General features: G+C 45.6%; 1 protein-coding gene across 4 annotated transcripts in view; it reads left to right on the top strand.

Moving 5' to 3' along the window:
* PNPLA7 (patatin like phospholipase domain containing 7) overlaps nucleotides 1–26,960 on the top strand; it is a 125,679-nt gene that overhangs the window by 47,814 nt on the left and 50,905 nt on the right. For all 4 annotated transcript variants that reach the window (XM_062505452.1, XM_062505454.1, XM_062505455.1 and 1 more), the window contains 3 exons: nucleotides 4,352–4,465; nucleotides 17,161–17,221; nucleotides 19,686–19,835. In XM_062505452.1, the coding sequence (XP_062361436.1) occupies nucleotides 4,352–4,465; nucleotides 17,161–17,221; nucleotides 19,686–19,835 (325 nt within the window). The remainder of the gene's footprint in view (nucleotides 1–4,351; nucleotides 4,466–17,160; nucleotides 17,222–19,685; nucleotides 19,836–26,960) is intronic.

The raw sequence follows: 26,960 nt of genomic DNA, 5'->3' as shown, positions 1-26,960 counted from the left end.
TGGTAGTCTGGGAAAGAGTTCAGGAGAGAACCTTGGGTGATTATGAAACCAAATATATAAATAAACACCATCCCCAGTCAGGTTCAATAAGGTCTGAAAGATAATAATGCTATTTCTTGAAATATTTGGTTATTAATGTTACTGTGGAGGTGGTTTTGTGTTGTTTGCTGCAGCTGTGGTGGGTGATCAGAATGTTAAATTTCCCTTTTTATGACTAAGGAAATGACTACAGTCTTCTGATCACAAGTGGATTTTGTTCATTTTGAGGTTAAAGCTAGATCTCTGAACCTTGTACTTTACAAACCTGGAAAAACAAGAAAACCTGTTCAAAAGGTTCACTGGGCAGAGAAGTCCAAGGATTTGAATGTGGTTTAAGATTGAAATAATTTTAAATACTCATATGGCATGAGACTTCTGTTTTTTCATAAGCAAGGAGAAAAATACCTGAATCTCTGAACAGTTGATATCTTAAATGGTTTATTAAAAAAAATACAAAGTAAGAAAGTGTTATTTTCAGGGGGGAGCTGCAACTTGATGTTAGAATGATTCTGATCTCCAAAGGAGATGCAAATATCCAAAACGAGTTTGGCAGATTTCCATGTGCAGGAAATGTAGAACCAGTGCAAGAAAGGCTCTAAAACCCCAGGGTGGGAAGAGGGGAGAATGTGGTGAAAGTTGAGAATCATCCTGCAGATGATCCAAATGAGAGCCCTCACACTCCAGTGAAGAGGAATTATTTCATTAATTATTGAATCCCCGAATTATTTGGGTAGGAAAGGACCTTAAATCCCATCCCATCCTCTCCCACTATCCCAGGTGGCTCCAAGCCCCATCCAAACCTTGGACACTTCCAGGGATCCAGGGGATCCAGCCACAGCTTCTGTGGGATAATCAATTACTGAATAATGGGGATTATTAATAAATATAGAGATTGGGAACTCAGATGATTGTAGCCAAGGGGAAAGCACAGTATGAATTTCCTTGTGTACAGTGTCTGGGACCCAGATATTTTCCATGCTGGACTGCTGGGGTGTATTTAAATGCAAATATCAAAGACTTCCATAGTACCTGTATGTAAGAGCAGTCCAAGATCCAATTTCTGTAATCACTTGGGAATTGCAGTCAGCACTTGCAGGGGTCTCTGGGACTGGTGGTGTTGCAAATCTGGATATTTGAATTGCTCTTTGGGAAGGAGGCTTGGAAAAGGTCTCCCTGTGCCCTCTGTTCTGTCAAAAAGACAGAGTTACACTTGGGAGCTAAAAAACCCTCCCTGAGGCTGTGTTTAAAGTTAAAATTTAATTGCATTTTCTTCAAATTCACAAATTTCATCTTTTCTGGAAGGCTCCTTGGAGCACAGTTGATTTTATGCACTCATATATCACAGAAATTGTGGCAAAGGATCTCAGACAGTTCAAGCGTTTTTCTTCTTGATACAAATTAAACTCAGTCAGGAGGTGCCTGGCTGAGAGGAAGGGTTTTATTTTAACAGCTGAAACTCTTAACCTGCTTTCAGGAGGAGGAAGGTAAATTAGAGAGCCAAGAACCTGTGATAAAAAGCTGGTAATAGGGGAGGGAGATAAAACAGAACATCTTATACAGCCCTTTGGGGAGCCTTAAGGGGGTTTATTTCTCCATAAATGTATGTACAAAGATGATTTTTTTTTTTTTGCCCCTCTATATAATAAGTTTAAAATGTGATGACAGAACAAAACATCCCTGGTAGCTGAGCAAAAAACAAAGGCTGGGGCTTGCAAAATGAAGGTGCTTTAAATTTCCCTGTGCAGTTTTTCACACAGAGCAGTTGGTGCTGGTGAAATTCAAGTTAATATTGGCAAGTTCATCTCAGTTTTCTGGACTAATGGCAAGTTTTTGAGCTCAAGATGTTCTGGTTGGCTGGATTAAGTATTTTGTGAGCATGAAGCCTTCCAAGGAGGGATTTTAGTGGAAGTGGGATCACCGAGTTGTGTGTTTTGCACAAGGCATTATTATTATCATCATTATTATTATTATTATCATCATCATCATTATTATCATCATCATTATTATTATTATTATCATCATTATTATTATTTGGTGGAAGTGGGATCACTGAGCTGTGTGTTTTGCACAAGGTATTACTATTATTTATTATTATTATTATTATTATTATTATTAATAATAATAATAATAATAATCTGATGCTCCTTTTGTGTGTCTGAGCCCATAATACTGTGAGGAATTAAATGCTTGTGTTAGAATTTGCTGTCAACATAAGCTTTGAAAGAAATCCTGAAAAAAAGACCCAAAAATCTGTCAAACCAACAAAACCATCAACCCCCCCAACCTCTAAACAACTCAAACAGCTCTAAGCTAATGTATTATTTATTTCTTTTTATAGTGGAAAATTAAAAATGCAAAGTCCCATTCACTTTAATTACAAATGTGAGTAAATTGCAGTTAGGGAGGGATTTTTCTGTTTGTGTTTTACCCGCAGTAATTACAGCTGCTGCATGCTTTTGGAAATGGCTGATCTATGGATTTCAAGCCAAATAAACATTGTCTGCTGCTGGAACTCCCAAAATGGAGCACCAGGCTGTTCCTAAGCAATTAAGGTTGTCCTGCTTCTCCTGGTAAGATAAGTCACTGGCCATGGGAAGAGACTTCACCAGGGAATTGGATTTCTGCATTTCCACACAACACCAGAGGCAGTGGCAGGTTTGGAGCAGCAGCTGCATTTTGCTTTTCTCACCCTGGGTTGTTTTATATGGTGGCAGATTCTCTCTATAATGGAGAAAATCTCTGTATTAACTCTCTTTGTGTTGCCATCTTCTTCTTTCATCTTCCATCATCAACAGAAAAGATGTTTCTAGGTGAAATAAATGGGCCCTGGTCAGAGAGGTGTGTCCTGGTGTAGATTTTCCTTGTCTGACCTGTCTGGACAGGACCCTGAGTGACTGCTTCAGGGGACCCTACTTGAGCAGGGAGGTGGGACTGGATGAGCTCCAGTGCTCCCTTCCAGCCTGAACCATTCAGGCATTCCTGTTTACACAGCACAGGCCAATATGCATATGTAAAAAAAAAAAAAATCAAAATAATTAAAAATAAATACTTGGTTTTGGCCCAAATGTGCTTATTTGTCCCTGGAATCCCAGGCTAGTTTAGGTTGGAAGGGACCTGCAAACTCATCTTGTTGCCATCCCCTTCCATGGGCAGGGACACCTTTCACCACCCCAGGCTGCTCTCACCCCTTTTTTGTTTTAGTTTTTAGGAAGTCTCAGTTATTTCAAGGTCATTGGTATTCAGCTTCCAGAGGTAAAATGGAAGTGTTTCAGAGTGGCATTGAGGAAGGAGGGAGCAGTAGAGAAATAGGGTTTTCCTGGCTCTTAGGTGGTTTCATCCCCACTAGCACTGAGGGGTGAGAAGCTCTCAGGGTTGTGGTGGTCCTGAGTTCACACTGGTGGTTGTTCTGGCAGCTCCTTCAAAGCAGCTCAGACAAAACTTTCTCTCTGGGGGCTCTCTAGGGCTGTGGGTTCTGTTTCTGTGAGGAACTGCAGAGGATGTGCCTGAGAGATTTGGGGTGCAGAGATGGTCGTGGCAGCTGTGGTACCCTGGGTGAGACCCCTGGGTCAGGCAGGGCTCTGCTCTGGCTGTGTGGGAGCAGCAGCAGTTCTTGGTGTGAAAAACAAGGCTCACTTTCCTGGTAGATTTTAAAAGGTTTAATAAATACAATAAGAGACAATAAAGCAAAAGGTTGTAACAGCCAGGTGCTTGATATTCAGTCAAGAGCACACACTAACTCAGGAAATGCTTCTTTAAATGCATCAACATGTTGTATATTTATAGACCTTCAAGCATTGTTTAAAATCATCCCCATCCCCCCCCCAACCTGTAAATCAACTTTTTTATTTTTTTTTTCCCCCTTGTGGCTCCTTCTTGTTGATGCACTCCCTGATAAGAGAAATCAGTAAATTCCTTCCCTGGAGTTCTGGTGTTCATCACCCCTGTCTTCATCCAGATAGGATAATCTGAGAATATGAAGAATTTTATGGTTACCTTTTTACCATTCTCTGAGTCAGTTACATGAACTAAAGCTTTTTACATCACCATGTTATATTCCAAGAAAAATATATATTTATTACACTACAATTTCTAAGTTTTGTTAATAACAGAACTAAAAGAAACTATATTGATACAGCAAAGTTTTCCAACATTATACATACAGCGTTCATTTTAATATTTGCGAAAAGCCAATAAATAATATGTACTCATAACACTGGGGAGCTCTTGATGCTGAGTTTGGTGTTGGATGCAGGCTGTGAGCTGTCCCTGGTGCTCTGTCCCTGATGCTCTGTCCCTGTGCTGTTTGTTGCAGGTGGAAGCCCTGACCCACCAGCCCAGAGCCACCACAGTGCACGCGGTGCGGGACTCGGAGCTCGCCAAGCTCCCCGAGGGGGCCCTGATCTCCATCAAACGCAAATTCCCCCAGGTAAGACAACTCAAAGCATTTTCCTGTCTCTCTCCAAGGATGTCTGAGAGGCTCCCCTGGATCCTCTGGGTTTTGTGTGTGATTGATGCGTTCTGAGAAAACCTCGCTTGTTCCTCGTCTGCCTGAGCGGATCCAGCCCAGACTTCCAGCAGCTTTCCTTGCTCTGTCCTCTAATCAATTGTAGCAGGATTTTATTGCAAGGCTGCTCTGTGTATCTGGGAGGAGTTCTGTTTAAATGCAGGATGTTAGCAAAGTGGAAATCACTTAGTGCTACTGATGGGAAATGGAAGTTTGGCTTCTAAAATCCCTTTAGAAATGTTATTCATTCCTCCTCCTCCTGGGGCTCAGAGTCCACCCTTGGTTCTCTGTACTTTTATTTCCAGAGCTTTAATATTTGGGGATTGGTTTCCTTCTTCCTGCCATTTTAGATTGTCAATCCTCATTCTGCAATTGCCAGATCTGTCTGTGTCCTGAAGACTCTGATTGCTCCCTTTGAATCCATCAACTCATCCATCTTCTTTAATTCACTTGACATTATATCTCTCTCCTGCAAATTTGGAGACTGACGGACTTGAAATTTAATTCTTTTGTCCCTAAGTGCATCAGGGACATTATACTAAGCACTAAATCATTGCATTGTCCTTACAGGCAATTCTTTAATGCTCTTACTTCAAATTATTTCTGATTTTTCATTTTGCTGTCTTGAAGAACTAGACTTTTTTTTTTACCAGATTTCTTTAAACATCCTGCAAAAACAAACCTAATTTAAATACTTGTATTCTCTTGCTTTCCTAGCACCTCTAATAACTTTTTAAAAAGCTGTACAATATAAAACGTCCTTTTAGGCATTTTCATAGTGCCAAAACTGTGGAGTTTTGTCTGTGTTATTGCCAGGAGAATTTAATTATGGCAATAAGTGTTCAGAGTTTATGTCAGTGAAAAATAATCTTCCTGGTTTCCCTGTAAGGATTATTTTGCTGAACTGTTTCTGAACTTCTGTTGGGGATTATTAAGGCACTTCTGGTCCCTGGAGCTCACTTGAACAGATCTGTGAGTTTATTCCTCTCCATTTAAAGTGATTCCCTGCCCAGGTCCATGAACTTGGACTCACTACAGAGCTCCCCACACTCTGGGCACATCCCAAACATGGGACATCCCCTTTGGAGCTGCTGTCAACCATTGCTGTCCTTGTGACTGATCCCAGAGGAAGGGAATGACCCAGGGAGGGTTCAAACCTGCCTTTCTGCTTATAATGGATGCTTTTAAATGTAATTGCTGAACATATAGACAGGAAATTTCCAGTGTCACAGACTGGTTTGGGTTGGAAGGGACCTTAAAATTTTTCCTATTCCACCCCCTCCATGGGTAGGGAACCTTCCCCTAGACCTGGTTGCTCCAAGCCCATCCAGCCTGGCCTAAACACTGAGCAATGCCTTGAGCACTGCTCTGCACTAAGGCTGGGTTCTAATTCTGCCTCTTTATCTGGGGCAGAAATTTATTTTAGTGTCTCTCTTCTTTCTCTTCCTTTTCTGCCAGCTGGCTGAGCTGTTTTCCCCTGAACAGTGATCTCTGTGGAGCTGTGAATCTCTTTGCTTTGCAGTTAAAATTGAGCTTGAGTGTTACATTTATAGCACAATTCAAAACATTTATTTGTAAAAGAATTTAAATGTCTTCCCATGTCTAAAGGGTACAGCCCATCAGCCACAAATTCCTGACCTTTTTCAGTATGGAATCACTTTTTTCTAGACTTGCCTGTAGTCTGGCTAATTAGTTGCAATGAAACAAAATTTTAAAATAGATATTTTAAGGAAATGTGTTGCAACACGGGTTGTTAGAAAGACACATTCGTGCTGCTGTTTGAGGTCTCCAAAATCTAAGTAGATGTTAAACTGTTATAAAAAAGTGAGAACTTGTGGGTTTTTTTCTATGGGATTGTTTTAGAACCCCACTAGAAATAGAAAGGAACATAGGATAGACTTTATGCAGGCAATTTATGCAGTTAATGCCTTCAGACTGTCTTAAAAACTTAAGGTAAAATATTTTAATATGATTTCAGAGTCCTTGTTTGTTCTCTTTATTGTCTGTTAGGTCCATTGTGGGATGGTTTGGGTTGGCTGGAATTTCAAAGCTCATCCAGTGCCACCCCTGCCATGGCAGGGACACCTCCCACTGTCCCAGGCTGCTCCAAGCCCCAATGTCCAACCTGGCCTGGGACACTGCCAGGGATCCAGGGGCAGCCACAGCTGCTCTGGGAATTCCACCCTGTGCCAGGGCCTGCCCACCCTGCCAGGGAACAATTCCTTCCCAATATCCCATTTATCCATCCCTGCCCTCTGGCAGTGGGAAGCCATTCCCTGTGTCCTGTCCCTCCATCCCTTGTCCCCAGTCCCTCTCCAGCTCTCCTGGAGCCCCTTCAGGCTCTGCGAGGCCACACTGAGGTTACCTCAAAGCTTCTCCTCTCCAGGTGAGCAATCCCAGCTGTCTCAGTCTTTCCTCCCAGCAGAGCTGCTCCATCCTCTGATCCCCCTGGTGCCTCCTCTGGATCTCTCCTTGAGCTCCAGCTCCTTCCAGTGCTGGTTCCAGGGCTGGGGCAGCTCTGCAGGTGGGGTCTCACCTGAGCCCAGGGGCAGAGGGGCAGAATCCCCCCTCCCCTGCTGCCCACTCTGCTTTGGATGCAGGTAAGAGAGGAAGGACAGGAGTGAGAGAGAATTGAAGTGATGGAGCAAAATTATAGGATAGAAGTTTGGGAGACAACTGGAACAGCCAAAGTAAATTCTAAAGGATTTCACTGGAGAGAAGTGCTTGAGCTGGAAACTGGTAAATGTTGTGCAAAGGACAGGGACTTTCACTTTATTAGAAAAAGAATCCAGGCATTAGAGGGTCAAAAGCTGCCCATGCCTGGACAGTGTTGCAAAAAACTGTGAACTATGCTAACAGAATGCTTTTTGGAGTGAAGAAATCCTGACATTCTGCTTGATGCTGAAAAAGCTTCAACACCAGCCTATGGCATCACATCTGAAGGCAGAGGCAGACCAAAGGAAGAGAGTCTGGAGGACAAGGAGGCATCTGGGTGCTAGTTAGAAATACTGATCTGTAAAGACAAAAAGCTTGTAGAAGGTTAAGGGAAGACATGGTAGCTATTTTCAGATATATGAAGTTGTCTTGTGCTATTAAGGGCAGATTCTGCTCACCATACTGGAACTGGGACTGAACTGAAATGGCAGCAGCTGCAGTGAGAAAAAGTTCATTCTGCTCTCCAGAAAGGCTAAAAATATTTTTAAAGATTGTTGCTTGTTTTTATAACCTTTTCTAAAATGATCAGTGGAATAATGCTTAGTGCTGAGCGGAGGGATGGACCAAATGAATTCTCTCTGTCCTATTTTCTTGGCTGTTATTCTAGGAGAGTGATTTATACAGAGGGTTTATATTGTTGTTTTCCCCATTCAAGCTGAAGTAATAAAGTAATGAAGGGATAGCAGGTCCAGTAGTTCTGAAATAATTGACTGGGTAGCAAGAGCTGGCTGGTGATTCAGCAGAGTGGTGGAGGATTTCCCTCTGCAAAGCAGAAAAACATAGGACAGAAAGCAGCTCTGCCTCTATCAGCTCCAAGCTCCTGTACTGCCTGCTGAGGGTAAGTTGGCATGAGTCTCTCTTGGTGAATAATGATCACATTAGGGTGCTGGTCCCCTGACTCAGGTGATGTATGCTCTTAGTTCAAGGGGGAACTGGATTTTTTTTGTATTCCTCGTAGCAACTTCTGCAGAGCCTGAATAGTGTGTGTGTGTGTGTTAACAGTCAAAAACTCGAGAGTTCCTGAGCTTGAGTTTCCCTCTCAGATTGTTACCCTTAAGTTTTACAGAACCAGGGAACCACAGAGCATCCTGAGCTGGAAGGGACCCACCAGGATCACCCAGTGCAGCCCCAGTCCCTGCCCAGACCCCCCAACAATCCCCCCTGTCCATCCCTGGCAGCGCTGTCCAAACGCTCCTGGAGCTCTGGCAGCCTCGGGGCCGGGACCATTCCCTGGGGAGCCTGGGCAGTGCCCAGCACCCTCTGGCTCAGGGAAGAACCTTTCCCTCATCTCCAGCCTGAGCCTGCCCTGGCCCAGCTCCAGCTGTTCCTTCAGATCCTGTCCCTGTCACAGAGCAGAGATTGGAGCTGCCTCCTCATGAGGAGGCTCCAGACAGTTCCTGTGAAGGGTGAAAAACCCTTTATTTTAGGTGTCAGTGGGAGGACTCCATCCTGCAGACACTTCCCCAGCCATGCTGTGTTTGTAGGTGATCCAGGAAGGGTTCCAACTCTGGAATGCATTGTAAGAAAACATTACCTGCTGTGTAAGAAAATTGTAGGATGTGGGTGGTGCTTGCCAGTGAGAACTGTGTGAAATGAGGGAAATCGTGCTCTGTTAGTTCAGGCAGTAATTCCGGATCCTTGAGCTGCCATGTACAATCTGGAGAAGTGGAATAGCTGATCCTTGGGAGAGATCCATATGACTGCCTTCTGTTTTGTCTCCTGGACAGCTGCTTTGGTCCTGGGAGAGACAGGAGCTGATCTGCTTGGCTGTTCTAAGTGACCCACCATAGCTCAGGTTATTCTGAGGGTTGAAACAGATGGGTGAGTGTGGGGAGCCTGACCTCAGCTATAAATAACAGCCAAAACTTCAGATGATGTGCACAGAAACATCAGATGTTGATTTCTAGATCCTGCTCAGTCTGCAGAAGTCAAGCTTACATTGTCTGGCTTCTCAGGAAAGCGTCTCAACCTTGATTCACTCTGTATGTGGCATCCTAGACATTCCCAATGGAAAGTGGTCAGTGGTGCCAAACTTGATGGTTTTGTCCCCCCGGTGCCCCCAGCTCTCCAGCACAGCCCTCAGGGCTCTCTGGCAGCAGAGCATTTGCTCCCTGACAGCCCCTGTGCTCATTTCTGGTGCTGTTTGAAGCTCTCCAGCCTTGCAGGGAGTGGAAAGGAATTGATTCTTTCTATTTTCATCCCTGCCTTCAGTTCTGGAAAGTAGGACAGGGAACCAGCTCACGATTCCTGGCACTGCAAAGCAGCGTCGAGGCAGCAGCGAGAGCACAAAAATCTGTGAGCAGATCACAGAGATGTTCCAACATCACTGCAGAGCTGGGATTACATTTCCTAGATTAGCTTTGCCTCTCCTGAGCTGAGGTAGTTTTTAGAATTCCAACTTGAAATGTGGACCTGCTGGTTGCTGATGGAAATGGTACAGAGAATCTGCTTGGGAGCTGTGGGGGCTGAACTGTGAGACAACCTTTGGTGTGCTGGAAACGCGTGCTGAGAAATAGAAAGAGTTTTTCTGCATCTTTCTTTTAATTCTCCGAGTCTGCCCTTGGGGTTTAAATATATTCAGAGCCTGTCATCCACCTCCAAGTGGAGTTCTGCTATCTTTATATGGGTATTTGAAGCAGGGTCTCTCTGAAGTGGCTGGAGCCTTATCTGCATTACAAAGTGAGGTCTGTAATGTGCCCTCTTTTCCAAATGCTGCCCTCAGGAACTGGGCAGATTGTGCGTCATGGTTTAAGCTCGATGTGGCACTGGGGAACAGATCAGGAGAGGCTGTGCTTCTGGATTTTTCTATATATGTTCTCCTGGTCCATTCCAGTAAGTGTTCCTTGACTGTAAGAGGAGTGGATATGAAAAGGAGAGAAGGAATTCAGTGGGAACACCATGGTCATTGAGCGAGGCTGGCAGGAGGGGGGAATTAATCAGCACCGGTTCCACAGTGATATTTTTCTTCAAGATGTGATTGATCCCAAGCGTTAGAAGCTCAAACAGCCCCAGGATAAAGCTTCAGTTCCTCTGTGGGCTTCAGCAGCATTTGAAAAGGTGCCAGGAATTGTTGTGAGGGAACATTAAGGATTTGCTTTGTCACAGTGCTGATCAAACGTTGGAAGCTTCAATCAGAGACCCCTTGCTAAGTTTCCTGATTCCAGCACAAGACAGTGTTTATCTGATCTGGGGCCATGTGAAGCTTCAGTAACACCCTGGTTTTATCCAAGCTGAGGATCTAATTTACTTCTCCTCCTCCCTTGTCCCTTAGAAAAAGCCCTTAAGAAAGTTGGTCAATAATAATCTCAACTCCTGCAAAGAGCTCCTCAGAAGCTGTTCTGTGGATTGTGGATTTGTGTGGGTGAAATGTCTATTTACACTATTTTACTCGAATTGTTCTTATTTTGAAGAACAGAAAATCCTTGACAGTTCATCCATAGGGTCTCTGTGTGGCACAGAACCCTTTTACAGGTCCTTTAACTAAGTCACATCTGCAATATCCTGCTGTGGAGGCACCAGTAGATTATCTAACATATTTAATTTCTCTCTGGTGACCAATGACCTGTGTCAGGAAAGGTTTAGATTAAAATGAGGGAAAGGTTCTTCCCTGAGCCAGAGGGTGCTGGGCACTGCCCAGGCTCCCCAGGGAATGGTCCCGGCCCCGAGGCTGCCAGAGCTCCAGGAGCGTTTGGACAGCGCTGCCAGGGATGGACAGGGGGGATTGTTGGGGGGTCTGGGCAGGGACTGGGACTGCACTGGGTGATCCTGGTGGGTCCCTCCAGCTCAGGAGGTTCTCAGAGTATTCAGTGATTGCAGTTTGGAGATGACCTGTTAGGTGACTGAAGTCTTAAAGCCAAACTGGGAAGCATCTTATTTTTAGACTTCAAAGGCACTGGAGAGTCCACAGCTCACTTCCAGGGCTCCTTATTCCCTGCAGCATCCTGGTCTGTTGGGTCTGGATGATGGTGGAGGATCCAAAGAGGAAATCCCCATTGAGCTTTGGAGGGCTGTACACATCCCTTGCTGGTGCAGGACTGACACGGCCGCATCAGGCTCATTCCTTCAGCCAAGGCTGCTTTCCTGGCCCAGAAAACTGCAGGAGACTGCTGCCAGGGCTGGGGAGGCTTCCTGGGGCCTGGCCCTTGGCTTCCTTGCACAGGAGCTTTGATTTAAAATCACAGACGGTGAAAGCTGAGCCCTGGTGCAGGGTAGGGCTGAGGTGATGAATGTAAGGTTTTGGGGGCTGTGTGTTTTGTTCTTATGCTTTTATATATTTCTTCTCTTGTAACTGAAAGGACACAGTGATAGTTGTGGATGTGAATTTGGATATTGGTGTTGATTCTGTGATATTTCCCCCTGATTTAGAATCCCAGACTGGTTTGGATTGGAGGGGACTTTAAAATCCATCCAGTCCCATCCTAGCCATGGCAGGGACACCTCCCACTGTCCCAGACTGCTCCAAGCCCCAATGTCCAACCTGGCCTGGGACACTGCCAGGGATCCAGGGGCAGCCACAGCTGCTCTGAGCACCCTGTGCCAGGGCCTGCCCAACCTCACAGGGAAAAATTCCTGCCCAATATCCCATCCATCCCTGCCCTCTGTCCATGTGAAGCCGTTCCCTGTGTCCTGTCCTTCCAGGCCCTAGTTATAAATAGTCTGTCTCCACATTTCTTGTCAGGCCCCATGTACAGTTTTCTCTAAATCTGAACTTACCTGTTATGGAACAAGCTTTGTTTGGATTAGTTGTTATCTACCAGCAGATAATTTAATTTGCCAGGCAATCCATAGTATTCACAGATTGAAATAAATGTCCATAGGAAAATTCTTTCTGACTGAATTCTCATGAAAATCACTTTCAAAAGAGCTTTTTGTAAATAAACTCTTGAATTTCATAGTTGAATAATAACAAAAGCTTTAACTTGAACCCAGCTGTGGAAGATTAGCAGGGGTAAGTAATAGTTTGAAATATTTAAAGGGATTATAGGAAATGCAGCACTGCAGAGTGACTGTAACCTCTTGGTGTGGGAATTACAGTGGCTGTGGAGCAAGTGGTGCTCTGCTAACACCTCAGCCCCAGGATGGATGGAGCATTCAACTCTGTGCTGGCACCAGCAATAGCAGGGCTGAGATCCTGCCTGGCCACATTCTGCTTTTGAAACAGGAATTCATCATCCCAAAGTAAGGAGATACAGCCCCTTGGGATGTGGTGCCCTGCCACGAATGCAGAGGCTGCAGGTCTCTGGAGTAATTGAACATTAATTAAGCACAGGGAAAAGTAATGGTTTCCCAGAAGCTTCTCTGAAGCAAGTGGAGGAACAGACTTTCATAGTAGACAGGAGAGATCTGGGTGTTTGGGGTGCTGAGAGCCTGAGTGGGTCTCACTGGGACGGAGTTGATCCAGAAGCAGCCAGGAAGATGAGATGTTTGTAGGTCCATGAGGTGGTGAGTGGTGAGCTGGGTCACAGAGGTGGAATTGTGCTGAGGGAAGTGTTCTCCAACACTATTTGAAAAACAGAAACTCTTTGTCCTGTTCTGCCCTGCACAAGAATGTCCTGGGGTATTCATCTGAAAAGGGGAGTGGGTGGCAGGAGGAGGAAGAGAAATGGTCATTTCCCTTGTAGAATATCTGACTTGAACATCCTGCTCTGGGCCAGGGTTATGAGTTGACATCTGCAGCGGTGTCTGTGGGAGCTGGAGGGTTTGGGGCTTTTGGAAAACAGCACTGGTGCACCTGGAGCCCCAGGTAGCTTTTGATACAGGGATTTACTCTGTTTTTTAGACCTGTAAGGTCAGATCTTAACCCTGTGGTCTGAAAACTCTTGCATAAGCTCAGGAGAGTGGGGTTTTGTGTGCTTTGGGGGTATTTTTGATGGTGAACTCAGACACCTCCCTGACCTGGGCAGACCACACAGCTCCAGACTTGTTCCATGAGCCCCTGTAGTGCTTCTTTAGGTGTTCTGTGACTTTCCTGAGTCACCTCCCAGCCTGGGAGGGGAGCAGGGGGTGGGAAGCTGTGTTCCCTGGAAGTTTGGGGAGCTCTGAGCAGACCTGTCCTGGCAGCCAAGTGTCCAATCCACAGCTTGTTACTGTGATTAACTGAGCTGGCTGACTAGCTGCTACTGCTGTTCCTAATCATGAGCAAGGATTAATTCAACTTCCTTACCAACTAAACCGAGCTCAGCTCCATCCCCAGCACGAAGGGTCCAAAAGCTGTGTTTGCTTTACTACAGACAGTTAATGATCCTCACCTAATTTAGGAACCTCCTGGTGGTGTTTGATCTGTCTGGGCTCCGACTTGCTGCCTTGCAGATTTTTCTTCAAGCATTAAACTGAAACTGCCTGATCCTGTGCCAGCAGGAGGGGTGTTTGCAGGATGGGTGCTAGAAGAGACTGTAAAATGCAGGATGTGCCATAGGGGTGAGCACAGCAGATGCTGACTGGGAAGGCTGTCTAGCCCTCGGTGATGGTGACACCCTGAAAATGAGAAAATTTTGCTTGTGCAGATGTCTGGGAAGTATTTTGGGCTATTCTGGCACTGTGATTGGAAAAGACTGGCATTCCCATGGGAAGGGGGGCAGAAGGCTCTGGGAAAAGCAGTGCCCAGGCTGTCCCTGGCTCAGGAGCACTGGGCAGTGCTGGGGGCTACAGCCCCAGAGGAGGGAAACTCACTGTTCTCCAGGTCAGTCCAGTTCCTGCCTTACCCCTCTGCCAATTCCCAGAGCTGTCCTTGAATTGTTGAGGTTGGAAAAATCTCCCAAGATCATCAAGTCTAACCATTCCCCCAGTATCACCATGATCACCATTAATCCATGTCCCCGAGTGCCACATCCAGTCATTTGTTGAACACTTCCAGTGATTCCACCACTGCCCTGGGCAGCCTTTGCTAGTGCTTGACCTCCCTTGCAGTGAAGGTTTTCCTGATATCCAACTAAACTTCCCCTGGCACAGCTTGAGGCTGTGCCCTCCTGTCCTGTTCACTACTTACCTGGGACAAGAGACTGAGCCCCACCTTGAATTTCCTACGAAATGCAGGTGAACAGGAGGGATAAGGGCCTGCTGAGTCAGATTCTGCATGGAGGGACCTACCTTGTACCTGCCCTTCTGCCTCCATCCCCTCCAGACACACTTGGAATAGCTGTTTCCCTTCAATCCCTGTCTTACTCCTAGCTCAAGGGCTAATTCCTGTTTGTTCCTCATCTTCCCTGCCCAAGCTATCGCTGTCCTCTCCCAGATCTCTTTGCTTCCTTATTGTCTCCTGGGTGTTGAACTGTGCTGCTCTTTCCCATGCCCTGCTGCTGTGTGTGAGTGAGAATAGAGGGGCTTGGAAACCCGAAGGATAAATTTTTCCTGTTGGCTTTCAGTTCTCCCCCTGAATTTGGGGAGAGCTGCTCCTGCTGCCCTTCATACTGAGGGCTGTGGGTTGATCAGGTCAGTCTGCTGTCAATGGAGGGATGTGATTTGTATTGACTTCTCCCTCAGAAGGATGGACAAGTCTCTTTTGAAGGAAAACATTGCCTTTTTGTGAAAGGATATCTGGTGTATGTAATATAAAACTGTGGAAATTTCAGTTCTGAGCTCGGATCCCGAATCGATGTTCCTTGGACGTTGCCATGACTGCGACAGAGTGACTCATCCTGTTCTGGGGAGCAGCTTTGCTTGTTGTACAAAGTCACCAGGGAAATAATTTTCCCTATCTATACATACCAAGGCCGTAAGGTTTGCTCCAGCAAACAAGACAAATAATATTTCCCGGTAATAGGAGCAGCCAACTGGAAAATGAGACCAATAAGGTTCTATTCTTAGTTCCATCATTAACCTTGGACATATTTTGTAACTTAGCTGGAGCTCTCCTTAGCTGCCTGTAAAGCAGAAAAAGTTATAAATAAAGGAGATGATTTTAGCAAGTAATTAAATTTCTGATGCTTAAGTGCTTCAGAAGTGTAAAATGTTCACTGCACCTCCTGAAACTGCTGAAGCAAAGTCCTCCTGTGCTGCTGCAGGTTAGGTGAAGCCTGTGAGCTGGGTGTGGCAAATGTGCTTTGGAGGCAGATTATCTCCTTTTGCAAGGGCCATCAGTCGCTATTTTTGTTAAGAATTCCCTGTTTCCCTGAATTCTCCCCGTGGTTGGGGTAGCTTTCTGTAGCCACATGTTGTGCCTCTGGGGAATTCCAGAGCCTCAGAGCTTGGTGGTGGTGAAGTGGCAATGAGTCGTGTGGTTGGGTGATCATCAGATTCTGTTGTATTTTGGACAAAGGGAAGCATTTTAGATCCTGTCTGACGTTCCAGGATAAGGCAGGAGACTGGGAGCTGTCCTGCTGTCCTCCCCACATCGATGCCTGCTCTTGGGGCAGGGAAGGAGCACTTCCAAGGGCTTTATCCTGGTCACTGAGGAGATGTTGATGTGGCATCTTCAGGAACTTGCAGTCATGGGTATGGGGCAGAGCTGCCCAGAGAGGTGGGGGATGCCCCTGGATCCCTGGAAGTGTCCCAGGCCAGGGTGGACGGGCTCTGAGCAATCTGGGATAGTGGAAGGTGTCCCTGTGCTCTGCAGGGATTGGACTGGATGGGCTTTAAAGGTTTTTCCATCCCAAACCATGCCATGAAGTCCCTGTAACAGCCTTGGTAACTCTGTTTCTGTGCTCCACTACAAGCCACCCTTGTTCTGGAAGCCTCCTGTTTGCTCTTCCCCCTTTTCCCATAGAGGACTTAAAATTTATCAGTGCTTCATACACAGCATTTCACAGTGCAGGGGAATCTGCTGCATTAGATTTCATTTTTAAGGCAGGATGTATAAATAAGTCAGGTGGGCATCCTGACCTGTGTTCATGCTTAAATGCCCCTTATTTGAGAGATGCATCCTGAAGTGCCTGTGGGAACAGTGTGTTTATCCAGGATCCCAGCTAACCTGGCTGCTGCTTGTTTTCCTTGTTAACCTTAGAGAGCTATTGTGGCAGTTTTGGGGTTTTTTTATGTCCTCCTGAGCTATTTTGACCTTGGATTATTTGTCTGGGGGAGAATATTTAATGATTGCTCTACTAATCCTTAATGTATTTAAATAACTCTTTTTCCTTATTTGGTAAAACATCTGTGTAGAGCTTTCAGAATAAATGCTGCATTTTCCATGTCTGTGACTTCTCAATATTGCAAGGATTAGTCTTCCCCTACCCCACTTGTCAGGAATTATTGATTGGTCATGTTCAAGAGAGGCTTGTCAGTTTAGAGATACATTTGGTTATTGGAATATTAGTTTATATTGATGTGAGTCCTGCTGGAAAAACAGCTGGGAGCACATCTGTGCCTTCAGACATGAATTACCAGGCAAACATGATTTGAGGGGGAAAGCAATTTCTTAGGTAGTTTGTTTTGATTCTGCAGGTATTTAGGGGGTGTATTTATCCCCCTCTTTTCCACCAAAATATTTTAAATTGGCTGCTGGAAACAATTCACCAGGACTGGGGAAGGGTCTGTTTAAGCACAGACTTGAACCTTTTTGAGCCTTTAGCACCTACAAAAGCTGCAGCACCCACTGAGTAGTGAGAGTATTTAGAGGGGCAGGTACACTGCAGAAAGAAATGATGAGAGCTGAAAATGCAATTTGACATGTTTCCCCAAATAATCAGGTTTTTTTTTCTAAAACAGGTTAAATTCTGCCTGTTCTGGGGTTGTTTGGTTTGCTTGTTTTTCCAAATTAAAGTAAAACAAGGTAGGAGAAACTAAGACAAATTATCAGTAACCACACATTACAGCCAGGAAAGAACCTACAGCTTCAATCCTTTGACTCTGTGTGTCTCAACTTGAGACAACATCTTAAAACAGTTTGGGAGTCTCCATGTGGATGCTCTACTTTCAGTACGTTCTGCCTGAATGTTTCTTTTTTTTTTTTTTTTCCCTTTCTCTCCCAGGTTGTGACCAGACTTATTCACTTGCTGGGTGAGAAGATTCTTGGCAGTCTGCAGCAGGGAGGTGAGACTCATTCCTGGGCTGTTCCCATTGTTGCTGGGGCCTCCTTGGAGCCAGACTTGCATCCTTAAATTTGGAAACGGGCATTGCATACTTGGAAATTAAATTCATTGCTAAATTTTGGCCTGGAGAAGAGAAGGCTCCAGGGAGAGCTCAGAGCCCCTTCCAGTGCCTAAAGGGGCTGCAGGAGGGCTGGAGAGTGACTGGGTACAAGGAATGGAGGGACAGGACACAGGGAATGGCTTTTCCAGGATTAGATGGGATATTGGGAAGGAATTCTTCTCTGGCAGGGTGGGCAGGCCCTGGGATGGAATTCCCAGAGCAGCTGTGGCTACCCCTGGATCCCTGGCAGTGCCCAAGGCCAGGTTGGACACTGGGGCTTGGAGCAGCCTGGGACAGTGGGAGGTGTCCCTGCCCATGGCAGGGGAGGCACTGGATGAGCTTTAAGGTCCCTTCCAACCCAAACCAGTCTGGCATTCTGTGGTTTGTTACAGCTGTAGGCACAAGTGGATGGTGATTTTATTGTATTTGTGTACACGTGTTGGTTTTGGCAGAGCACGGCTAACTGGGTGTGGGAATAAAATGATTTACAATTGAGATACAGCAGTGTTGCTGCCTGTGTGCAGTGAAATTTCCCTGGAATTTCTTGCAAGAGCAATGTAGAGGGAGAATTGGAAATAGCAGCTGTAATGGGCTGGAGTCAGAGCACCGTGCTGAGCAGCAGCAGCAGCACATACTGATTTAAAATGCCTGGATTTGTAGTATTTTAATGAATTGTCTGGGAGGAAATGGCCTGCCATAGGTTGGTTTGGAAGCTTTGTGTTTGTGGCAGCACCAGCACAAAATCTCTTTGCTGACTGAAGGGAGTAGGAGGGAATTCTCCCAATTTTCTTGAGAAGTATTTGAAAGAAAACAGATGCCCATTAACTACTGAGAGTGTTGCAGGGCTCTTTGATGCTGAGGATTGTTTGGGTTTTGTTTGGTTGGGGGGTTTTATTTATTCCAGTTGCTGGTTTTGCAAAATTCCAAGGAGATTGAAAGGAAAGATCACCCACTTTCCTGTTTCAGAGCAGTCTGGGGAAGGGAATCTGCTCAGCTTTCTGGGCACAAGCCCTTGTGCACAAATGCCTGGTGATAATTGTACCTTAAATTTTCTGTGCCTGCTGAAATGCCTCTGTTGCCCAGGGCAGAGCCTGCACTGCACAGGGCAAAATGGGGGAGCAGAAAGTGGGAGGAAAATTAGTGAGAGTAACAGGAGCTCAATTTGAGAATCACCAATGAAGCTCTGAGGAGAGAAGTGCCTGTGGACATGAAGGGGTTGAACTGTGATGTGACCTCTTTGAACCTACAGATATCTTCTTGAAGATCACCAGAAGGTGAGGGGAAGCTATTTCATGTTCTGTGCAGAGCTGTTTTAGAATATATGAAATGAATAACTCAGTTGCTGAATATATTTTTTTTAAAAAAAATCTTATATTTCTTTGTGTCCTGCAATGGTCTGTCACCCTGGCATTGAGTCTTTGAATGGGTTTGCACAGGGGATATCAAATATTTGCACATGCCCAGCTCAAGAATTCATCTTGATAGTATACCTTTGGGCTTTCTGGGTGAAATGAGATAAGCAGGATGTGAAATCCCAACTTAAATTCGAATTTTTTTGTGCTCTCAGAGCTGAGGTGACAGGCATTAGCAGCAGAGTGAGATTTTCTGAAAAGGCTCAGCTAAAAAAAGAGTATCAGAACAAGAACAGTTTGTAAAACATTGACCTTTACCTGCTCTGAGCTGTCTGGGAAGATCTTGATCTTCCTCAATGCACTGTGGGTTTCTCTCAAAAACTGCTTTTCTTCTGCCCTTACTCAACAAATTATGTTAGAGATAATTCCCAGGTACTTTGCAGCTACTTCAGAGGTTCCATATTTTAATACTTCTAAGCCAGATCTGTAAAGCTCTGCATCTTGCAGAGAAGGGAAAACAGGAAGAGATGCACTTTTTCTATAGGAGCTTTATTGAAAACAGCTATTTCCTTCCTTGCTTAGGAATACCATAAGAAAAGGATTGTTAAATTTTGCAATATTTTTATACTGACAGCAGATTTGGGGGTTTTGTTAGTTAAGCTAATCCTTCTTGTGGGCTAAATCAGTTCCAAAGTTGTGGTAAAGGGATTTCAAGTGCCTTTTTATCTTTGTCTTCCCGGGTCAAGTAAATCCATGTTTCATTTAGCATATTCCTGGCATATTTTTAACATTGCCTGACTTCAACCAGCAACCAAAAATGATGGAAACTAATCTTGGTCCTTTTAAAATGAAATATATGGGAACTCTGCTCTCACCTGCTACGGAGGTTTGTGTTATATTTCTCTGACATTGAGCAGCTCGGTGACACAGTCACACTTTCCCTCCTGCCTGAAGGTGACGTTCCATTTTTTGCAGCCTGACTGACTGATGGCAGGTATTTTCTCTGTGGACAGGTCATCCTCTTGGACTGCACAGCTCCAGCAGCAAGTGGGATGCAGGGAATCCTGCCAGCAACCTCTCCACGGTGGCGATCATGCCGGTGTCCGAGGAGGTGCCGCTCACAGCCTTCACCCTGGAGCTCAAGCACGCCCTCAGTGCTGTGGGTGAGTGTTCCCATGTTGGCATCACAGCAAACCAACCCTGCTGGTCATTTCGGAGTGGCATGGCCAGCTACTGTCACCTGTCAGAGGGGGGGGTCCATGCTGTATTAGGCGGTAGCAGTACCTAGGGATGGTCACAGGGCTGGGGAGGAGGTTTTGGAGAGAATCCTGTGGCCTTCCAGTGCCTTATAAAAAAGGAGGGAGAAGGATTTTTCATGTTGTCAGGCCCCCACAGGACAGTGAGGAATGGTTATAAACCTGGGTACAGGATTAGGGAGATATTCTTCTGAGGGTGGGGAGGCCCTGGCACAGGTTGTCCAGAGAAGCTGGACTGCCCCTGGATCCCTGGAAGTGTCCAAGGCCACTATTTTCACTGATACAGTGGAATTGTGTCCATGGACAGGTAATCTTTAAAGTCATTTCCAGTACAAACCATTCTGTGATTCTGCAGCAGTGGTCAGGATCAGCCTTATTCATGCTTCTTGCTTCTCTGTTTCCAACCTTAACGTGCATTTGATTATAGTGGAAAACTTTTTTGTCTTAATGACTTGGAAATACCCACTAGCCTCTCTGGTCCTTGTCTTGGTTGCCCTCAGCTCCCCATAGTCACACCAGGGCACTGTTCTCATGGCACCTGTGAGTGGCATGGCATCTCTCCAGCTCATGACTGAGAGTCTTCCAGGCTTCCTCAGCTGAAAAGCTTCATCCAGCCAGGTGTTTCTTAGGCAGGTTCTTTATGTTGGGGTTGTACATGAGTGGCAAGCATAAGACTTGGTGGAAGAGGCTCATGGAGGAGATCCAGACTGGCTCTGGAAATCGAAAGTTTAGTCTGAAATCATTGTCCCATTTGTTGCCAGCTTGTTTGTCTGTCTCATGCCCACAAAACCATGTGTTCAGCTCATAGCTGAGTCATTAATTGCTTTATCCATGGATGAAGTTGCTTGAGCAAATTCCAGTTCCTCACAAAACCCATATATTTAATTCAGAATTCATTTTGTGTTCATTAGTGGTGTTTGACATTTCCTGAACATCCTCTTTTCATCCTCGAATGTTTTTTACAGATCTCTTGAGCGAATCTCCTGTAGTCCTTTGAGAAATTATTAATCTGCTTTCTCATGGCTTATTTAAAAGTACAGGTTATGTGATGCTTGAGGTGTAACCACTTATATTTATTGGTAGTTTTTTTCTGACTTTTGGTGTCTGGAACTGACACTCCTCTTTCTGCTTTAAAATCTTCTGGGTGAACAGGCACAGGAAGAAGCCAGTGGTGCTTGAGCTCTTTAACCTTCTGAAGCCTGAGTTTGTGTGCAACTTATGTCAGAGACTTGTTACAGTGAGAACTAATTTGTGGGTGTTTGAAGATTCCTCTTATTTTGGAGATGGCAGGAAAATGTTACATCCATAATGGAGCTGTATTGCTAATGGGGACTCCTTAGGGATCACTGCCAGCTTGTTCTGATGTGTGACAACACCAAGAGCCTGTAAATAAAACAAACAGAAACTTAAGTAGGTAGATGGACTGTTCAGAATAAAACCACCCATTTGGGCTGAAAGCAGCAGGCAGGTGCCAAAGGGGGGGTTTGGTGGGGTCACTTGGCCTTTCCCCCTTCACCCTTTCCCTTTCTTTCCCTGGCCCGATGCCTGTGCAGTTCTTGGCAGCTCGAGGTGCTTCTGTACACCCTTGGCACCTGAAGTTGTTGCCAAAAGGGAGCAGACGGCTGCAGTGGGAAGAGGAAAGTGTTGTGGGAAAACACAGGGAGCCATCTGGTCCCAAACGCCACTGGCACAGGAGCTCTGTGGCCTTGCAGCCACCGTGCCCAGCCCAAGCTCCCTCAGCCCCACGGAGCTCTCAGGCAGGGCCAAACCTCTGCACAGCTCTGCTGGGGCTGTTGGCAGCCTGCAGGTTTTATTTCTTTATTTAGCAGAAGCACCATTTTCTTTTTTCCTCCTTCCTTTTTTTTAACCCGTAGCTTTTGTATGTCCTCCTCTGCTCTCTGGCTGAGACTGTTTGGGTGTTCCTTCTCTGTGCCTCACAAAGTGTTGGGAGCCACATGCAGGTGCTGATTTGCTTTCAGGGAAGGCGGTGGGTTTTGGAATTTTTTTTTTTTTCTTCCAACTTCCTGCAACAGAAAATCAACTGAGTAGTGGAGTGAAATTTTGGGTTGTTTTCAGGTTGTTTTCCTTTTCACCTGAACATTTGGTATCATGGGAACTGTAGCCCAGAGCAGCTGCGGGTGCCCCTGGATCCCTGGAAGTGTCCCAGAAGGACTTGGAGCAACCTGGGATAGTAGAAGGTGTCCCTGCCCATGGCAGGGGTGGAATGAGATGAGTTTTAAGGTCCTTTCCACCCCAAACCATTGCATGATTCCATGTGGAAGGGTTTGCACCCGGGGCCTTGCTGAGCAGCTGCTGCCAGCTGAGCCCTTCCCTGAGCTCCCATCTGGGCTCACCAGCACCTGGGGTTTGGGTGGGAACTGGCACCACACCTGCCCTGGCTTTATGGAAATGAAAGCTGTTAATGTGCTTGAGAAGGCTTAATTGAAAATCTCTGAAAGGAACTCTCAGTTTGCAAAATTGCTTTGCAGATTTGGTGCTATTCAAGGGGTTTTATGTGTTCATTTTTTGTGGGGCATTTTCCTTGAACCAACCTTTTTGCTAATTCAGAGTTAAATGGCAGCATCTGATTACAATACTTGACTTAACATTTAATCCATACTTAACATTTGATCCATATAATTTCATTGCTCTGGGCTTCAAATATGTTCCAGAGCAGTGGAGAGCAGCCTTAATATGTAGGGAGAACAGCTGGTTGTAGCTTTCTTTTGCAACTTAATATATTTATTACAGAAAATTCCTTCCCATTCCTGTTACTATGAGCTTAGCTGGATATTGCAGTGATGCTTTGAATTCCCCTGCTGCAGGTTGGAGGTGAGCATAGAAGGAATTAGGAGGATGCAATGAGACATTGCAAGAATCATCAGCTGCTTCAGCTCTGGGAAGGAGCCTGGCCTTGGGATGCAGGCTGATCCCAGTCCTGGTGGGAATTCAGGCTGTGTTGTAACACAATATAACATTTCAGAAGTTTTCCTTTCCCTGGAATTGGCATAAGAAGGCTGTGGGCAGTGCTTGGAGTTGGAGCTAGTTCCAGGTGAATCTATTAAAGAGGATTTTGGGTCTTGTTTTGGTAATTTTTAGCTACTTCTGTATTATTAAAGGAATATGAAAGTAATGACAGCTAGAAAATCTCAGTCTCATAGTGTATATTTACTGTCCATAAAAATTGGAAAAGTATTCAGAATCTTCCTTCCACCAGAAAACAAAATCCACTTTTGCCTGTAATGAGAGAAGACTTAGTGGTTTCATTGCTTAATTATTTTTTGTGAATTTACTTGAATTTGTTTTCAAATTTGTTTTTGTTTTTTTTTTTTTTAATGTTTGGATTGGTAATAGGAGCAGCTCAGGTGAGCAGCTCTCCATCAGGGGTGCATTCTGCAGGGAGCACCAATGTGTGGGACTACCTACAGCTTTCCCCAACCCATTTGTGCTGCTTTCTTTGACATTTGGTATTTCTGTGATTTATGCTAATTCACATATTGTTTCCAGACAGTGGGATTGTGTCCCAGTTATATGCTAAGGGATGTTTGTGCTTCCATGGAACTTCCAGTCACAGAGTGGTCTGGGTTGGAAGGGACCTTAAAGATCACCCAATTCCAACCCCCCTGCCATGGGCAGGGACCCCTCCCACTGTCCCAGGCTGCTCCCAGCCCCAGTGTCCAACCTGGCCTTGGACACTGCCAGGGATCCAGGGGCAGCCACAGCTGCTCTGGGAATTCCACTCTGTGCCAGGGCCTGCCCACCCTGCCAGGGAACAATTCCTGCCCAATATCCCATTTATCCATCCCTGCCCTCTGGCAGTGGAAAGCCATTCCCTGCGTCCTGGCACTCCAAACCCCTGTAAATTGTCTCTCTCCATGTTTCTTGTCAGGCCCCTCAGGCTCTGCAAGGCCACCCTAAGGTCACCCCAAAGCTTCTCCTCTCCAGGTGAACAATCCCAGCTGTCCCAGCCTTTCCTCCCAGCAGAGCTGCTCCATCCTCTGATCCCCCTGGTGCCTCCTCTGGATCTCTGCTTGAGCTCCAGCTACTTCCAGTGCTGGTTCCAGGGCTGGGGCAGCTCTGCTGCTGTCACAAGCTGTGATGAAAGATTTATTTGGGACCTGGCAGCAGCAGCTGGACCTGCCTTCACCTTGAGACAGTGACAGAATGAGAAATGCTCTGAGCTCTGTGGGCAGAGCAGAAGGTCCTGCAGAGCACAGTGACCCTGAGGCTGCAGCCCTGCTGTGCCCTGCCTGTGCTGCAGGCTCCAGTGTTCCCCTTCCTCTGAGTCTGAGGCTCTGGGTTTCCAAGGAAGGAGGCTGTGGAATATCCAACTCCCAGAAAGCAGGAACAGAACTGGAGTGCCAGGAAGGGGGGCAGGTTTTTCTGCTGTGCGATTCATAATGCTGATAAATTCTGGTCAGTGTTCATGATGTCTATTTTTATTATTAATTCTTTTCCTCTTAATCCTGGTGGAGCTGAGAGCATCTTTTGATAAGAAGTTATTCTGTGGTATTCAGATTTTTCAGAAGTGTTTGCCTGACTATTTTTTTGTTCCTTTACTGAGACCAGCTAAAAGGCACCACATGGCTGTGCAAATTCTGGTTCTATGTGGGAGCCCTCTGATCTCAGAGAATTTCAGACTGAAGTAGGGAGGGATTCAAATCCAACATATGTGTCTCTCTCATTCCTTTCTGCCCTTTAAATTTTCCTTTTTTTCAGTTCTAAAAATGTATAATGTATTGGAGAGCTCACTGAAAAAATCTTTGCTAATAATTTTAGGAGTTTTTAATTACAATTCTGCCTGTCTTTACACACAGATTAGATTTAAATATGAAATGTTCACTGTGGTGCTTGAACTCTGGCACAATTTAGTATTTTTTTGCTGGGCAAGATCCTCTGACATCCAACTCATTTATCACTTATGTGACTTTGACATATAATTTTGTAGACTCTTATTAGAACAAAAATAAATTTTCTCTTAATGGAGTCCAAGCAAGTAAATTTGCTCTGCTAAGTTTCCCACAGTGCATTTTGTACTGGTCTTATCTTTTGATGTGGGTGTGTTTTTCAGGTGAGGTAGATTTGAAACAATTTCTGAGCCTCAGAATTCACTCTCTGCCCTCTGGACTGCTCATTTCTCAAGGCAACTTTTGGACCATGTTTTGTTCAACTTAGAACTAGGACACCTGTACTCCCACTCCTGCATATCTTTGAAATCGATGTTTTGTGCAAAAAAAAAAAAAAAAAAAAAAAAAGACCAAAGTGAGTATCTTGCTCATTGGCAAGAAAGGGAGGTTTTATGTCTCATGTGATTTTTTTTTTTTTTTTCCCCCTCTCTGGGGCAGGAGGTTGGAAGCTTTGCTGCAGCCCTTCTCTTCAGTGCCCTTGTTTGTTAGAGAAAATGAACCAGACCTCTGGTATTTGCCAGCTTTTCCTTCCCTCCCGTTTCATGGAATTCTTAGTTCTGTACTGAAAAACAGATGGCTCTGGAGCACAGCTTTAGATGCTCCAGGAGGTTTTCCCAGAAACCACAATCCCCGAGCCTGGGTTGAGGCCACTGCCTGCAGTTCTCTCACCTGAAGCACAGAAAACCTGGGCTTCAGGGTCCCTGTGAGCTCTTGGCTGACAGAAAAATCCCCCAGGCTACTGAAAGTCACCACCTCAGGCTTGAGAAATCCAAAAGGTTGAGAAAGCTGCAGATTGCTGGAGGCTCAGGGAATGGCACTCAGATTTCCTTGCTCTGATGCTCCTCCCCAGCAATCTGCTGCTGGCTGCTGTCGGAGCCACACAGGGCTTGGAGAAATATTACATGTTACCTCACATCACCTTTCCTGTTCTTCACTTTGAGCTGTTCTGATCCTACTGACAGAACACTGAGGGGTGCAGGGATGTGTCCAGCTCCAGCTGGAAGTTGCCCATGAGGTTGATGCCAGGTTTGGACAGAGGGTGCTTAGAGGTGTGTGATTGTGACAAAGCACTTTAAGGATGCACTGCCACATTGGTCTGGTCACTCCTGCCTGCAGTTGTGGCTGTTTGAGGGTTGTGGATTTGAATCATCACCGATTTGTGGAATGGTTTAGGTTGGAAGGGACCTTAAAGCCCATCTCACCCCACCCCCTGCCAGGGTAAGGACACCTTCCACTATCCCAGCTTGCTCCAAGCCCTGTCCAGCCTGGCCTGGAACCTCCAGGATAGGAGTGATACTTTTTCATTACTTGGTTGCTTGCAGCAGTTTAGTTGAAATAACGCTTTTGTTGGTTCTCTTTTCTGAGCTCGCATATGTTGGTATTCTTGGTTGCATTAATGGAGGGGTTTTAATGGCTGATTAATTGGGAGCCTGCTAGAAACTGGGAGTGCAGAGCAGATGGTTGGTATTTCTGAGACAAAACAAGTTAGCTCTGTTGGAAGCATCACTGTGTTCCGTGCTGGGGATGAAGGAAGGTCTGGGAATCTTTGCCCCATGTCCCTGGCATGTGGAGGGATGGGCAGGCTCCTTCTGAGCTGGTACAGCCACGGTCTGTCTGGGCACTCTTGTTCATGTCCTGTTCTGTGAACTGCAGCTTTACCACATCAGAAGTGAGATCTGGATATGATTTTGGAGTCTCTCCAAGGTTCTTTTGGTGCTTGCTGGGCACATGTTGTCCACAGTCAAGGCACCTCTGGCTTAAGGAGCACAAAGATGCACCCCAGCCCTACAAACTCTGCCTCTTCCCTTGGATGAAAGGTGTTCTGGCAGCAGGTCCCTGGCTTTGATGGTGTCCCCTGGGTTTAGTGGTGTTCCCCTGGGGCCTGGGCCCCAGAGCATGACCAGGGGCTGATGCTGCTTGATCTCAGTGCCCGGGATAGGAGGGTAATGGGCAGAGGTGGCCATGCTGTTCCCTTGGTATATTCTCTCTTACTTAGCATTTTTATTGCATTCCTCAGCTCATTTGGGATTCCAGGCTGTTTGTCTTTGCCTACTAAACTTCCACCACTGCCAGAAAGCTTTATAAGCCATATATCCTAGAATACAATTTCAATCCACCTATCTTT

This window comes from Cinclus cinclus, chromosome 19 (assembly GCF_963662255.1).
Source record: "Cinclus cinclus chromosome 19, bCinCin1.1, whole genome shotgun sequence".
In the NCBI taxonomy this organism is placed as follows: Eukaryota; Metazoa; Chordata; class Aves; order Passeriformes; family Cinclidae; genus Cinclus; species Cinclus cinclus.
This window is presented reverse-complemented; position numbering and strand designations above follow the sequence as displayed.